General features: G+C 48.0%; 1 protein-coding gene across 2 annotated transcripts in view; it reads left to right on the top strand.

Annotated features, from left to right (window-relative positions):
- GSG1L (GSG1 like) overlaps positions 1-17,081 on the top strand; it is a 278,648-nt gene that overhangs the window by 178,352 nt on the left and 83,215 nt on the right. For both annotated transcript variants that reach the window (XM_055365588.2, XM_031002569.3), the window contains exon 3: positions 1,325-1,477. In XM_055365588.2, coding sequence (XP_055221563.1) covers positions 1,325-1,477 — 153 coding nt within the window. The remainder of the gene's footprint in view (positions 1-1,324; positions 1,478-17,081) is intronic.

Here is a 17,081-nt window from a genome sequence, read left to right as displayed (position 1 = left end):
TATGGGTAGGAAAAACAGCAGATGCTCCCTAAACTAGATGGCAAATGATGGTAATCCAATTTGGACAAATTTGTAGGAAAAGGGAGCTGTGCTATCTCAGGGAATACAAAGAACCTTTGAACTGCCAAACTCCTGGAAGGACAGGAGTGCAGGTGGTCTTCAGGAACAGCTGGAACCAGGTGCTCATGTGGTCAGAATGCTCAGACTCTCATCTGAACCGCTCTTTCCTGGTCTACTTCAGTGGTTCTAAGTGCAGGTTCCTAGAGGAAGACTTTGATTGGTCAATTATAAGTCAGATAATCATACTGGACCAATCAGCTATGCCAGGAGGGCAGGACCTCACCAGAACATGGCTGACTGGGAGAACCACAAGGTTGAAGTGTGGGAGTAGCAATGATGGGTTCTAGAAAAAATGTGGGGTAGGATACAGGGCAGATAAAAGTGTAGGTGTCCCTTGAGGGCAAGCCTGCTGTGTGTGTAAGGTGGCGTACTTAGAGCTGCAGGTGGGCCAGGTGTGGTGGCTCATGCCTGTAATCCCAGCACTTAGGGAGGCTGAGGCAGGCAAATAGCTTGAGCCCAGGAGTTTGAGAACAGCCTGGGCAATATGGCGAGACCCCATCTCTATAAAAAATAAAAAATTAGCTGGGTTTGGTGGCGCACTCCCATATTTCCATCTATGTGGGAGGCTGAGGTGGTAGGATGGCTTGAGCCCAGGAGTTTGAGGCCACAGTGAACCGTGATTGCACCACTGCACTCCAGCCTGGGTCACAGAGCGAGACCCTTTCTCAAAAAAAAACCCCACAAAAACAAACAAACAAAAAAGAACAAAACAAAATGTATAGTTGGAGGTAACACAGAACCTCGCACTAACTGGCCTAACAATACAGCAGTTTATCTCATGAAACCCAGAACAGGGCAGCTCCCAGGACTGGTGATTGGTCTGATGAGGCCATCGTTCCATCACTCTTCTCTGCGTCTACAGTGTCAGCTTCACCCTAAACTGGTGCCGGCAAGCTGGCTCTCAGTGGTGATCATCTAATCCATGAGAAAGAAAGGGAGCCCTTGGTCCAGCCACAGGATAAAAGTTCTTCCCCAGTAATGGGATCCAGAGAATGCTGACTTAAGCTTCGGTCCCTGAGCTGGCCCCTGCAGACAAGGATGGGACAGCCATGACAGGCTTCCATCATCAATCAGGACCTCCCCCAGAACCAGGGTCTATTCTAGAATGACTTGCTACCCTCTGCTGTTTGGGGAGGAATAGGCACAGGGTGAGTCTATCTTGGGTGGCCCCTCATCTCATGGCCTCTCTGCCTCTGTTGGACAGGGGTCCTGTGGCTGTCTGTGGTCTCCGAGGTGCTGTACATTCTGCTGCTGGTGGTTGGCTTCAGCCTCATGTGTCTCGAGCTCTTCCACTCCAGCAATGTCATCGACGGGCTCAAGCTCAATGCCTTCGCGGCTGTCTTCACGGTGCTCTCAGGTAAGGCATGGCTGGTCCCGTGGCCTCTCGGAGCAGAGGCGAGAAAGGGTGCTGCCCTTGGAGTAAGCCCTGGTTGTACCAACCGGGAGGCATTGGACAAATTGCTTCTCTTCTGTGAGCCTGAGTTTTATCGTTTGTAAAAAATGACCAATGCGTATTGACTGAGCATCTAATACAGGCCAAGCACCGGACCAGGTACTAAGGCTATAGTAATGAGCAAAAGCAGGCAGTCCCAGACCTCAAGGAGCATAACACATGTGGGAGGGAGAGGCAGATGAATTTGAGATGTCTTCAGGAGATCAGTACCACATGGTCTGTGATGGATTGGATTTGCAGTGTCAGCAAGGGAGGTGGTTGTGCAGAATAGGCTGACTGCGCCACCTTTCCCTGGGATGTAAAAGAGAAGCCACTTTGGGGTGGAGGGCACGTCGCTCCTCTTCCTGAGCTCATCTGGCTTTGAGAACTCCACGTGGAGATGCTGCATTGGAAGTCAAATGATCAAACACATCCGGAAGTTCAAGGGCAAGAGTGTGTTGGGCAGGGATTGTGGGAAAAGGCCACGGAGCCAGGGATTTTGAGGGTTTCAGGAAGAATGGGACAGTCAACTGCATCATAGGACTCAGGAAATGGAGACAGATGATTCCAAGCAAACACTTAGATTTGGTGGGCAGCTGCCCAGGGTCGCCACAGCAGATTCAGGTCATCAGGGGTTAAGCTGGGATTACGCAGGAAGGGAATAAAGGAAGCCTATAAACTAAAACATCAGGAGGCCTGGCAGACAGAGCAGTGGCTTGGCTGTGTAAGACATTTGTTCCTAAAAAGCTGAGTGTAAATTGAATTTCTATAAATTTAATCCTATTCTTCACGCATTGGAAGAACTCTCTATTTAATGAAACCAAAAAGATGAGCCTCTTGGTAAGGGAAGTAATCTCTCCTAATTGAGGTATGTACATTTGACAGAGGGATCTTTCAAAGAATAGAGCTGCATTCAAGAAATTAGAGCACATGCCATAGATCAAAGTGTGCCAATCTGTCATCCCCAGGATGTGGGAAATCCAATCATCACAGTAAAGAAAAGAAGAAAAATAGAACAATTGTCACAACACACAGACAATGTGGGATTTGGCCTCCATGCACCCCATCCCCATGTACCCCATCCCCATGCACCCCATCCCCAGCTGTCCAAGGACGGAGAGCTTGTTTATTCTTTTTTTTCCCCTCCATCTTTTATTTATTTACTCAACCTACATTCACTGAAGGCCTAACTGGGCGCTGTGCTTGTTTGGGGGAGTTGAAGGAAAAAGACTCAGTCCTTGCCCTCATGAAGCCTTTCTCTCTCTCTCTCTTTTTTTCTTTTTTTTTTTTGAGATTGGGTCTTGCTTTGTTGCCTAGGCTGGAGAGCAGTGGTGCAATCACGGCTCACTGCAGCCTTGACCTTCAGGGCTCAAGCGATACTCCCATCTCAGCCTCCTGAGTAGCTGGGATTATAGGCAACTCCCATCCCCCCCACCACGACCAGCTAATTTAAAAAAAAATATTTTTAGAGATAGGGTCTTGCTATGTTGCCCAGGCTAGTCTCCAACTCCTGGGCTCAAGTAATCCTCCTGCTTCAGCCTCTCATAGCACTGGGATTACAGGCATGAGCCACCACACCTGGCCAAGTTTGTGATCTTGTGGAGAAATGTATTCATCAGACGATTCTAACTTGGTGTGTTGACCTCTGTGGACTGGGTGTGTTAACAGCTCTGCAGGAGGGGCACCCACATTTGCCCAGGGAGTCGGGATGAGTGGGGTGGGCATGGGGAAGGCAACGTTTGAGTGAGACTTGGAAAATAAGTAAGAGTCTGCTTGGTGGACAACTTGAGGAGGGCATTCCAGGTGGAGTGGACAGCGTAAGCAAAGGCCTGATGATGCGGCATATTCTGGGAACTTCACATAGCTCAAAATGGTGGGAAGACTGGGAGTAGGGAGAGGAGGAATGTTGAGAGATGAAGCTGGAGAGTTTTGTGAGGGTCTCAGTGCTTTATAGAGTCTTTGGATTTTACCATATAGGCAATAGGGAGCCACTGAAGAGTGTGGAGCAAGGGGCAACATGGTCGGGTTTGCATTTGGGGATTGTATCAGTCCATTCTCATGCTGCTAGTAAAGACATACCCGAGACTGGGTAATTTATAAAGAGAGAAGTTTAATGGACTCACAGATCCACATGGCTGGGGAGGCCTCACAATCATGGTGGAAGGCAAATGAGGAGCAAAGTCATGCCTTACATGGTGGCAGGCAAGAGAGCATGTGCAGGGGAACTGCTCTTCATAAAACCATCAGCTCTCATGAGACTCACTATCAGGAGAACAGCATGAGAAAGACCCGCCCCCATGATTCAATTACCTCCCACTGGGTCCCTCCCATGACACGTGGGAATTATGGGAACTACAGTTCAAGATGAGATTTGGGTGGGGACACAGCCAAACCACATCAGGGATGATCTCTCTGGGTTCAGGGTGGAGCACAGATGAAGTGGAGCAAGAATGGATGTGGGGAGGCCAGCCAGGAGGCTGCAGGAGTCATATTGATGCAAAGCAACAAGGCCTAAGTGGAGAATGGGTGAGGACAGGGACAGGTCCACTGTGCAGGAGGTAAAATCATCGGGGCTTGGGGACTGGTTAGGAGAGGCAGGTGGGAGTGGGTGTTTAGGGGAAAATAGAGTCAAGGTCAAGGGTTTCTAGCTTGGAGTGCACAGAATTCAGGAGGTCCATGAACCCAGTTGGGGGAAATAACATCTTTATTTTTCTAACATAAAATTAGCTGTCATTTAGCATTTCCTGCAACAAATCACAGTAGTGGGGATGAGACCCATGACATAGTCACCAATAGTAATCTGTACTTTTCATGAAATCTCACCACAGCTGCAGCTATCTCAAAATGCACTCCTTCAAAAGTATGATACTTGGCCGGGTGCGGTTGCTCATGCCTGTAATCCCAGCACTTTGGGAGGCTGATGAGGGTGGATCACAAGGTCAGGAGTTCGAGACCAGCCTGACTAACATGGTGAAACCCAGTTTCTACTAAAAATACAAAAATTAGCTGGGCATGGTGGTGCACACCTGTAATCCCAGCTACTTAGGAGGCTGAGGCAGGAGAATCACTTGAACCCAGGAGGTGGAGGTTGCAGTGAACCGAGATCGCACCACTGCACTCCAGCTTGGGCGACAGAGCAAGACTCCATCTCAAAAACTAAAAAGTATGATACTTATTAAAGTTTCCACTGAATCTCGTTTCATATGTTAACAAAATGGCACATAAATTCCTATACAACAATTTGTTTGAATATATTGCTAACTGTATTTCAATGTAATTGATTTCTTCTGTACTATGTATTTCATTTTATCTAGTGGAAAACATTATTCTGAGAAGGGGTCAGATGATCAGAGGGCCCCTGACCTGGGAGATCCCTCGGCTATCCTTTGGCTTGGAATAGGGTGAGCAGTGGTCTAACCAAGATGGGGAAGAAGTGGAAGGGGCTGGAGGGGAGATGATCAGTCTGTTTCAGACAGTCTGGGCATGATGTCTCGGGGGGCAGGCATCCAGTCCCCTCTCCTTCATCAGCAGGTTCATCTCTCCTTTTCTTCCCCTGCACCAAGCATCAAAAAATCCCCTCCATTTTTCCAAGCATGTAGCTCTTCCCCCAACCTGCTCACTCCAGCCACAAAACAAGTTTGTTGTCGGCCACAGGCAGCCAACACCGGTTCTTGCAAGCAGTCTTCTCATGGGGCAGGAGGTGGGGGACTCTCCTCTACCTCCAAGGGCTTCTCAAAGTTTCTACCCTCAAGAAAACAAATAAACCAAGCCAGGTTTCCTCCTAGTGGGGAGACCCACTGTGAAAGCAAATACGATTGTCTCCATAATTCCAGGCAGATAAACAATCCAGGCTCAGGGAGGTTAATTGACTTGCCCAAGGTCATGCAGCTGGTCATTGCAGAGCTGGGATTAAACCCAGCTCCAGTTGGCTTCAAAGCCCTGTGCTCTCTTCACAGACTCACACTGCAGGAGTGACCAGGAGGGAGGACGAAGATTTTAAATCTCCAGAAAACAGTAACTGAGAAGTATGTAGCAGCCAGATGATGGAATAAGACTGAGGTAGCAAGTGGTGGAGAGAAAGGATTTTGTATTCATGCCCGGGAGAAGATAAACAGGAGAGACACAATATAAGGAGATAAACTTTGAGGCTGCTGCTGAGAGCTGGGCGTCTGGCCAGGAAGACATGGGAGGCTGGTCTTTAGGGAGCCCCTTGGAAACAGGGCAAGAGGTGGTAAGGGGCTTGGAGGAGGTGGAGAGGGCTTCTGCTCTGCTCCTGTGGGAGGGAAAGTGCTGCTTTCTGTCTAGGAAGAGCTGGCAGGCAGGCTTGGGCAGAGGCCAGCAGTCAGGTCCATCTGGGGAGAGGCTGGGCTCTGACGTCTGCTGGACCAGCTCAGCCCAAGGTCAGTGCCTTGGTAGAGAAAGCAGAGACTGGGGCAGCCCTTCCTCTAACCAATTACAGTCAGCCCTCTGCAGCCATGGGTTCTGCATCTGTGGATTCCACCAACCCCAGAGCGAAACCATTTGGGAAAAAAAAAAGCAATTAAAAAATAACAATACAACAATAAATACAATAAAAATAATACATAAAATAATAATACAATAAAAATAATAAATAAATACAAATTTAATAACAATACAACAACCATTTACATATCATTTACATTGTATTAGATTTTACAAGTAATCTAGAGATGATTTAAGGTATACAGGAGGATGCATGTAGGTTAGATGCAAATATTAAGCCATTTTTTAAAAGTTAAAAAATTTATTATTATTTTTAAAGACAGAGTATTTCTCTGTTGCCCAGGCTAGAGTGCAGTGGCACAATCACAGCTCACTGCAGCCTCGACCTTCTGGGTTCAAGTGATCCTCCCACCCCAGCCTCCTGACTAGCTGGGACTACAGGTGTGTGACATCATGCCCAGCTAATTTTTTTAATTTTTAATTTTTTTGTGAAGATGAGGTCTTGCTATATTGGCCCAGGCTGGCCTTCAACACCTGTCCTCCAGCAATCCTCTTTCCTCGGCCTCCCAAAGTGCTGAGATTACAGGCGTGGGCCCCAAATTATATCAGGGACTTGAGCATCCTTGGATTTCAGTATCCGTGGGGAGTTCTAGAACCAATCCCCTGTGGATACCAAAGGACAACTGATTTATAATTCATTCATTCATTATGATTAATCACAATAGCCAGCATTGACTGAGATGTGATAAAGGCTCTCTCCTTTGACCCAGTTTGAATCAGGCCCCTCTGAGTCCTTCTTCTGACTAGACCCCAATCTTGGGTTCTGTCCTTGGTCCACTCAGTCCCATTTTAGCAAGAATCCTGCTGGATCCGTGTATCAAAAACCCCCCACCCTTGATATCTGATCAAATTCCTCCTCCCTCACCCCTGATTGTGTTATCATCTGGCCTGCCTCCAGCAAAACCCAGTTGAGTCAATTTAGCCAGAACCCCCTTACCCCTGATGCTTCCTCATAGTGATTTTCATCTGTGAACCCCACCCTGCTCCTTGGCTATGAATCCCCACTTGTCCTTGTGTTCAGAGTTGAGCCCAATCTCTCCCTACTACTGCAAACCCCCAAGGCAGTGGTCCCTCTTGAATAAGTCCTCCTTACCGTTTTTACATAAAGTGTTTGGATAAGTTTTTCTTTAACAGGTTGGGTGAGACGGCTCATGCCTGTAACCCCAGCACTTTGGGAGGCTGAAGGTGGAAGATGACTTGAGGCCAGGAGTTTGAGATCAGCCTGGGCAACATAGTGGGACCCTGTCTTTATGAAGAAAAAAAGTAGCTGGGCATAGTGGTGTGAGCCTGTAGTCCAGTCCCAGCTTGATATGGTTTAGCTCTGTGTCCCCACCCAAATCTCACCTTGAATTGTAATAATCTCCTCATGTTAAGGGCGGGACCAGATAGAGGTAACTGAGTCATGGGGGAAGTTCCCCCATGCTGTTCTTACGATAGTGAGTGAGTTCTCAAGAATATCTCAAGAGTATCTCAAGAGATCTGATGGTTTCATAAGGGCTTCCTACTTTGCTCAATACTCATTCTCTCTCCTGCCACCATGTGAAGAAGGGCATGTTTGCTTCCCCTTCCACCATGATTGTAAGTTTCCTGAGGCCTCCCAAGCCACACAAAACTGTGAAACAATTAAACCCCTTTTCTTTATAAATTACCCAGTCTTGGGTATGTCTTTATTAGCAGTGTGAGAATGGACTAATACACAGCTACTCAGGAGGCCAAGACAGGAGGATCCTTGAGCCCAGGAGATTAAGGCTTCTGTGAGTTATGATCATGCCACTGCACTCCAGCCTGGACAACAGAACATGACTCTGTCTCTCGAAAACCATTTTTTTTTTCTTTAACAGATGCTACTATGCGCTGGCCCTGGGGTAAGCCTGCCACATGTGTTAATCTCTTTACTCCTATAGCATTACATTCATTCTACAGATCAGAAAACTGACTTGCCTGAAGCCACATAGCTAGTAATGTGTTGAACCCTAGAGTCTGCCATGGTGAAATGTTCTGAGCAGGGCTTTGCACCCAGGACTTCAGGTTGTTATCATTATTATTATTCCTTGCTGCCTTTGAATAAACTGAGGGACAGATCTGGCCCCAAGGTCCAGCACTCTCAAAATGAGGCTGGGGCAATTTGAACAGATATCAAAGGTGGGCAATTTTCAAGGCTGAGGCCCAGGGGCTGGGGTTTGGATGATTCAGTGAAGGGAGAAAAAGGGTCAAAGCTGTCTCCCCACTCAGTGTTGCTGGCAGCAGAGGGTTATATAGGAAGGTGGCCCCCCAGGGCTGAGGGACAGGGTTGGGGAGGGGCAAGGGAATGGGAAGTTGGTGACTTCTGGCTCCCTTGGTCACCTTCTCCAGCCAGCACAGGGCTTGGAGCTCACGATACTGCTAGGGACCCATGAAATATTTAATTTTGACTTCTTTTAAAACCAGAAGAAAAAAGAATATAATAATAATGAAGACACAAAAATGAATCTAGACAGGGTCATATTTGTCTTTATACCACTACTGTCATAAAAGGTAAATCTTAATACTTCTTTTATGGAGGAACAGGTATACGATGGCAAAAGTGCCCAGGGCCCATAAAAGTCATAATGTGGCCCTGAACTAGACCACGGCCTTTCTCGTGCTCTCCCAGCAGAGCAAGACTAATTCGAGACCAGGGATGGCTCCGGCTGCCCATGTCCCCACTCCCCCCAAGTCTTGTGACTTCGGTCGAGAGGTATTGGGGAAGACAGGGCTCTGCCACCCTCTTGCTCCCCAGTGGCCAGGGGCTTAGATCCAGAAAGGGCTGTGAGCGGGCTGGGCAAATTTCTGTTCCTCCCCCAGCTCCTCCAAAAATTGAGGCTGATCCACTAAGGAAAAAAGAGAAAGTCGTTTGGAAAATTCCTGCACAGTCCGGCTAACTGTGGGCTTTCAGGATAAACAGCACTGGCACAAAGAGAAACCTGTCCATCTCCGGGAAATAATCAGCCTTGTGGAGAAATCAGCAAGCATCTATTTTGTTACCTAAAGAGAAAATGAAATTTCACAATAAAACCCAAATTACCAAAGACAAGGTAACTCTTTGAAATCCGAGTTTCAGGTGCCGTCTTAAGAGTGTAGACTGAGTTGAAGAGCACACTCCTCTGTGGCCTGGGGGGTGGGTGCCACCAGTGTGTTTTGGACAGGAGTTTGGGGACCTGGAGGCCTGGGGGCCAAGGGGCAAAGCATACCAACTTCACTCCACTGCCTATACCCACATCCTCGGGAACTAGGTTGTGAGCAGGCACAGTGCAACTCCCCTGGGCCTGGTACCAGTGCCAGGAGCCAGGCAGCATGTGGCTTCTTAGGAAAGCAAATTTGCAGAGCCATTTGCCTTACGATCTCATCTGTGCTGCCTTTTAGGAGTGAATGTGAGCCATGCGCTCACTGAGTTTGCCTTTTTCCATCGGCTGCCAGGAAGCTCAGATTTAAGTTCTGTGTTCAATCATGACACCTTCCCTCAAGGAAGGCTTCCTTCCTGTTACACTTCTTAATTCCTTGGCATTTTCTTGGAGCTTACTCTTATTGTGGTGACTTTTGGTCTTATGCTTCTTCCTGTAAACGGCCACAAATTATCTTAGGACAAGTTTGCTGGGACCCTAATTCCACCAGTCACCCCTGCCACCTTCACCTGTGCTGAAAGAATCCCCCACCCATAACCCCTTCTGTTCAGTTTCCCTGGCCTGGCAGACTTGGTTTCTTGCTCATAGCTTAGAGGGCAAGATTTTTGTGTTTAAAAATGCAGAGGGTCTAAGTCAGAAAGATGAATATTTACATATTATTAAAGATCCTTTTATTTGTAAGTGACAAGAACCTGATCAAATTAGCTGGAGGGAAAAAAGGGGATCATGCTGGAAATCTGTTGGTTCAGTAATTGAAAAGGGAGGGGGTGGGCTTCAGGCACAGCTGCATCCAGGTGATCATGTAATCAGAAATCTATATCTCTAAACTCTGCCTTCTTCTGTGTTAGTATCATTCTTAGTCAGGCCCTCTCCATGCAGAGAGGATGGCTACAAGTAGCCCAGGCTCATTTAAAATTCTAGAGGTAGAGAGAGCTCCTTTCCAATAGTGTCTGCTTGGAGTTTTGTCCAAAAAGGACTATAATTGGACCAACTAAGTCATAGACTCATTTCTAAACAAATTACCATGCCAGAGGATGAATTACTCTCATTAGCCAGGTTTGGTTGGGTCTGTTGGCACGTCCATGATGTGGGCTCAGTCATGGACCAAGCATGATTATCATGCAACAGTAGGCAAGTGGTTGCCAAAATGAACTGCTTGATACAAGCCCAAATGTGTTGTCAAACTGGGAGATTATCAGAGTGTCCACAGTGGAGCCGAACGATCCAGTGCCCCAGGAATGGCAGAGGTCTTATTTTGAGTTTCTCCAAAGCAGACCCTAAGATGAAGATTCAGGTGCAAGCAGTTTCTTTCAGAGGTGATCTTAGCAAGTATGGTGGGAGAGTGGAGAAGGATGCCAGGAAGGGAGGAAAGACATTAAAGGGAGTATTGATGAGAATGTAACCACTGTGGGCCACTGGGGCTCAGTCCCTCATGGAGGCTGAGTAGAGCACACCCCAAAACTGTTCACTCAAGGGGTGAGAAAGCAGTGATATTTGCTCACCAACTTCCATCCACCATTAGTTTAGGGTCACTCCTGAGACATTAACTCCCCATAATCTCCAGCCTTCTCCACCGAAGAAAGCAAGTCTTTGAGAAAGAAGTCACCAACATGTGTGGGAACTGCCTAACCAAAGCCACAGATGACGCCTGGTGTGGGCCAAGGAGATATGGTTGGAGGCAAGACAATGTCTGCCACAGAAAGTCAAGTCAAGACAAGGGGGGGATTCTGACACCAGCTGGTCTGTGGTGATGCAATTCTGATGCCATCTTCCCAGAAGCAGCATCACACTCCACAGGCTTAATGCATGGTCCTCAGCAAGACTGCCCCCACTTCAGATGCCAGCTGCAAGTTCAGGGGTCCCCAGGCCACTATCACTTCTGACCAACTGGCTACAAATACAAGGCTTCGATAATTCACTAGAATGATTCATGGAATTCAGAAGTCACTCTACTTAAGGTGACAGCTGTATTATAAAGAATACAGATCAAGACCAGATAAAGGAAGAAACACATAGGGCAAGGTTGGCAAGGGTCTCAGTGCAGAGCTCCCATGCTGTCTCTTTGTGGAATCAGGACACATCACCCTCCAACACATCATGTGTTCACCATCCAGGAAGCTTGCCTGTTAGCTGGGCATGGTGGCACACACCCATATCCCAGATACTTGGTAGGCTGAGGTGGGAGGATTGTTTGAGCCTGGGAGGTTGAGGAGGCTGCAGTGAGCCATGATTGCACCACTGCACTCCAGCCTTGGTGACAAAGTCCCTGTCCAAAAAAAAAAAAAAAAAAGGCTCTCCTGTGCTTCAGTGTCCAGAGTTTTATTGGGATTTTATGACATAGGCACGACTGATGGAATCATTGGCCATGTCGATGTGTAGATGATCTCAGTCTCCAGTCCCCTCTCCTCATTGAGGTCAGGCTGGCTCAAAGCCCCAGCCCTCTAATTGCAAGGCTGATCTTTTTAGTGACCCTCCCGCAGCCCCCATTTTGAGTCATCATCTCATCTCACTAGCATCAAATCTGATGTGATTCAAGAGCCTCATGAATAACAAAGACACTTCTATTACAAACTTCAAAGGATTTAGAGTGTCCCTCCTGAAGCAGGGACAAGGGCTAGTCAAATTCTTTATTATACAACAAGGGTCCTGGGTGGGGAGACAGGAGCACATATCTGCAGCTGAGCTGTCACCTGCTCCCCTCTCCCAGCTATGTTCAGTTTGGGGCAACTAGAGCCATTGACACATTAAGGGAGAGGCCTGGGAAGTCTTCCCTGTTTGGGGACTAATGCCTTAAGCATTTGCAATAGGGCTGGGCCTGCTTAGCTTGGCCCTCTATGGGGAGTCCCTGTGTGTTTTAGATGCTACAGATTTCACCCCTCTGTAGCCACCCATTTCACCCCTCCTTTCCCCGAGGTAGTGGACCAAGCTGAGTCTCTCCAAACTCAGTCTTCTAAAGCTAAGGTGGCCAGTGCTATTCTTATCCCTGAGCCCAGGTGTGCAGGCAACACTTCAGCTCTTTCATTTCTGGATGGGACCTTAATTTTAATTCTAAGCCCCCATCCCCCTGGGCTGGTAGAAGATTTATCTTCAGAATTTTTTGATGTTTTCTCCCTTCCGCCTTTGCTTGGGGCTGTGCCACCATTTTTGGCTCTTAATGCAACATCTGGCAAAGAGGGGGCAGGGTTTGATCTTTGTTGTTATCATCTTCATCATACAGGTCACAGTGCCCAGTCTGAAATCCTTGGGTCTAAAAGTGTTCCAGAATTCAGAACTTTTTAGATTTTGGAAGGTAACATAAGACATAGACTATCCATTCCATCACACCCCACCAGCAGCTGGGGCAGAAACCTATAATCAAATCCATTAATATTTCTGCTGTAAAACACATACGCAGGTTGGCAGGGGGTGACAAATCAAGATAGTAAATAGCCTCACATCCATCCAGGTCAGGCTTATTATGTTCCAAAGGAGTTTAGGCCAAGTCAGGTATTGTGACCAGATGAGTTGTGAAAAAACATTTGGATTTTAGAACTTCTGGGAATTTGAAATCACAAACAAGAATCATAGCACCAATAGCTCACATTTATTGAGCACCTACTGTGTGCTGAGACATGACCTCTGTCCAGCGCTATTGTTACTGGAAAGGGGTCCCTTGTCCAGACCCGAAGAGAGGGTTCTTTGGATTTCATGCAAGAAAGAATGAAGAATTCAGGGCGAGTCCATAGAGTAAAGTGAAAGAACTTTATTAAGAAAGTAAAGGGATAAAGAATGACTACTCCATAGGCAGAGCAGCGGCATGGGCTGCTCAATTAAGGACACTTAGTATTATTTCCTGATTATATGCAAACCAAGGGGAGGATTATTCATGAGTTTTCTGGGAAAGGGGTGGGCAATTCCCAGAACTGAGGGCTCCTCCCCCTTTTAGACCATACATGGTAACTTCCTGATGTTGCCATGGCATCTGTAACCTCTCATGGTGCTGGTGGGAGTGTCTCTTAGCATGCTAATGAATTGTAATTAGCATATAATGAGCAGTGAGGACAACCAGAGGGCACTTTTGTCACCATCTTGGTTTTGGTGGGTTTTGGCTGCTTCTTTACCGCAAACTGTTTTATCAGCAAGGTCTTTATGACCTGTATCTTCTGCCGACCTCCTAACTCATGCTGTGACTTGGACTGCGTAACCTCCTGGACATGCAGCCCAGTAGGTCTCATCCTCATTTTACCCAGCCCCTCGTCAAGATGGAGTCACTCTGGTTCAAATGCCTCTGACACTACAATGGTAGGTGCTCTTATTGTCCTCATTTTATAGTTGAGAATACTGAGGCACAGGCTTAGTAAGTGGCGATTTTTGGCTTCAAGGCTCATGGGCTTTGCTATTAGACTGGTCCATGTAGTCCACTGCTGGCCATCCATGTCCATACGGCCCCTTCTGGTCCCCAGGGACTCTTTGCTGCTAGGACTGGACATGAGATGGGAGAATGAGGCTGGTAACTTCAGTACGCATGGTCTCCTCACTCCAGACTGGGGGAATCTCACATCTAATGCCCAGAGCGACCATGGAGGTGACTTAAATGAGTGCAGCTGCCCAGATATAATACAGCAGGGAATACGGCAGCAGAGGTGAACTTGAGAGATCATATGCATGGCATTCGAGGAAGGCCAAAATCTGTTTCTTAACTCCTGATTTTTAATTCAAAAAATTTTAGACAGCTTTATTGAGGTATCATTTACATATCATGCTTAAAGCATATAATTCAATGATTTTTAGTAACCATCAGCATAGCTTAATTTTAAAATATTTTCATCACCCCAAAAAGAAACCCCATGCCACTAGCAGTCACCCTTCATTTTCCACCGATCTTCCCAGCCCTGGGCAACCACTGCTCTATTTTCTATTCCATCAATGTGCCTATTCTAGACATTTTCTATAAATGGATTTATAGAAGATAGGATCTTTTATGACTGGCTTCTTCCATTCACTTCACACGCTTTCAAGTTTCATCCATGTTGTAGCTCATACCAGTACTTTGTTAGTTTTATGGCTAAATAATATTCCGTTGTATGGATTGACCACATTTTCTTTTCTTTGTTTTCTTTTTGAGACAGGGTCTCCCTCTGTCACCCAGGCTGGAGCACACTAGCACAATCAGGGGGCTCACTGTAGCCTTGGCCCCCCTGAACTCAGGTGATCCTTCCACCTCAACCTCCTGAGTAGCTGGGACCACGGATGCCACCACACCTGGCTATTGTTTGTATTTTTTGTAGAGACGGGGTTTCATCATGTTGCCCAGGCTGGTCTTAAACTCCTGGGCTCAAGCTATCTGCCTGCTTCAGCCTCCTAAAGTGCTTGGATTACAGGTGTGAGCCACTGCGCCCGGCCCCAAATTAATTTATTTACTTGTTTGTGCCCAATTCCCTGGACCAGGTTTTCTCCACCTCGGCATTACGGACCTCCTGGACCAGATTGTTCTCTGCTGTTGGGGGCTGGCCTGTGCATTGTGGGGTGTCCAGCAGCATCCCTGGCCTCCACCTGCTACATGTCAGTGGCACCCCCTCCCCAAGTCACGACAACTCGGAATCTTCATGGGGGAATGTTCAGAGACAGTGACTCCAGGACTGGCTGGACACGGAATCAGCAAGACTGCTGGTTTGGGGTTGGGAAAGGGGAAAGTGAGGTCAGGTCATGGCTGGAGTTGGATGCCAGGCTAGGAAGTGTGGGGGTGCAATGAGAAACCACCAAGGGCTTTAAGTGAAGGAGTGACAAGGTCAGGGTGAGTCTCACAAAGACTGTTGTTGGGGTACAGGAAGGGCCGGCAGGGCCGGTACAGACTGGAGAGCACGGCTAGGAGGTGACTGCAGGTGTCTGGCCACAAGGAGATGGTGGCAGAGGGAACGGAGGACTGTGGATGGGCTCCAGAGAAGCAGAACTGGCAGGACTTGATGATCCACAAACTGCAGGGCAAGGGTGGGAGTCATGGAGGATGCAGATGCCAGGCTGCGACCATGATGGGGAAACAGGGGAGTCATCCCATGAGGGCAAGAGCATTGAAGGAGGACAGTGGTGCATTCTGGGCGTGTGAGGTTTGAGGCAGGACCTCCTGCAGGAAATACTCCATCATCACATCTCAGTCTTTGCAGGGCTAGGAGGGCGGGGAAGGGAAGAGAGGAGAGTGGGGGGCCCCTGATAAGGTAAGAGATGGAGCAGGAGATGGGAGGCAGAGGAAGATGATGAACAGGCCCCTGGGACAGAGGGAGACACGCACTTAAGGAGAGAGAGAAAAGAACACACAGAGAGAGAGATGGATGGAGACAGACAGACAGAGAAGGAGAGAGAGATGGAGGGAGACAGAGAGAGAGAAAGAGAGAGTGATGGAGGAGACAGAGAGATAGAAGGAGAGACAGATGGAGGGAGACAGAGACAGAGAGGAGAGAGATGGAGACAGAGACAGAGAAAGATGGAGAGAGAGATGGAGGGAGACAGAGAGAGAGATGGAGAGAGACAGAGAGAGATGGAAAGAGAAACAGAAGGAGACAGAGACAGAGAGAGAAGGAGAGAGAGAGGGAGGGAGACAGAGAGAGAAGGAAAGAGAGATGGAGAGACACAGAGACAGACAGAGAGAGAAGGAGAGAAGAGATGGAAGGAGACAGAGGGAGAAAAGGAAAGAGAGATGGAGAGAGGCAGAGACAGAGAGAGAAGGAGACAGAGAGATGGAGGGAGACAGAGAAAAGGAAAGAGAGATGGACAGGGGCAGAGACAGAGAGAGAGAGAGAAGGAGAGAGAGAGATGGAGGGAGACAGAGACAGAGAGAGATGGAGGGAGACAGAGACAGAGAGAGAGATGGAGAGAGAGACAGAGAGACATGGAGAGAAAGATGGAGAGAGACAGAGACAGAGAGAAGGAGAGAGAGATGGAGGGAGACAGAGAGAGATGGAGAGAGAGATGGAGGGAGACAGAGACAGAGAGAGATGGAGGGAGACAGAGACAGAGATGGAGAGAGAGATAGATGGAGACAGAGACAGATAGAGATGGAGGGAGACAGAGACAAAGAGAAGGAGAGAGAGATAGAGGGAGACAGAGACAGAGAAGGAGAGAGAGAGATGGAGGGAGACAGAGACAGAGAGAGATGGAGGAAGACAGAGAGGAGAGAGAGATGGAGACACAGAGAGGAGAGAGAGATGGAGACAGAGACAGAGAGAAGGAGAGGGAGTGAGGGAGACAGAGAGGAGAGAGAGATGAAGGGAGACAGAGAGAGAGGAGAGAGAGACGGATGGAGACAGAGACAGAGAGAGAAAGAAGGAGAGAGAGAGATGGAGGGAGACAGAGAGAGAGAAGCAGAGAAATATGGAGGGAGGAAGAAGGAAGTGAGAGAAAAAGGAGGAACAAGAGAGACACAGGGAGCAAACAGCAGCAAATGGGCCGACATTTACTGAGCACCTGCTATATACCAGCCCATCATCAAAGTGTTAATCCTATGAGAGGGAAGGCCACTGACTCTCCTCAAAATCCCTCTGCAATTCCCGGAGCCTTGAAGGCCCTCCTTCTTCTGTTCTCTCCACCTCCATAACTTCCACTCACCTGTAGCCTTTTTCTTACCCGTCCAAGGAAGGTCCTGGAAGATCAGAGGAGAGCTGAGCCCATCTTCAGTGAGGAGCCCCATCAATGCAGGAGACCCCCAGCTCTGGGAGGACGGGAGGCCCCGAGCCCTGCTCCCACCTCCTGGCTGCCGCACTCACATCTGCCTTCCTCCTTCCTTCCCTCCTCCCCCTGCCTCTTAGTGAACACATGCTGGCCTTCCAAGCCCATCTCCAAGCTCACCTCCTCTTGGAAGCCTTTCCCCAATCCAGGGAACACAGACCTTTTAT

This window comes from Gorilla gorilla, chromosome 18 (genome assembly GCF_029281585.2).
Source record: "Gorilla gorilla gorilla isolate KB3781 chromosome 18, NHGRI_mGorGor1-v2.1_pri, whole genome shotgun sequence".
In the NCBI taxonomy this organism is placed as follows: domain Eukaryota; kingdom Metazoa; phylum Chordata; class Mammalia; order Primates; family Hominidae; genus Gorilla; species Gorilla gorilla.
Note: the sequence above shows the minus strand (reverse complement) of the source record. Positions and strands in the feature narration are given on the sequence as shown.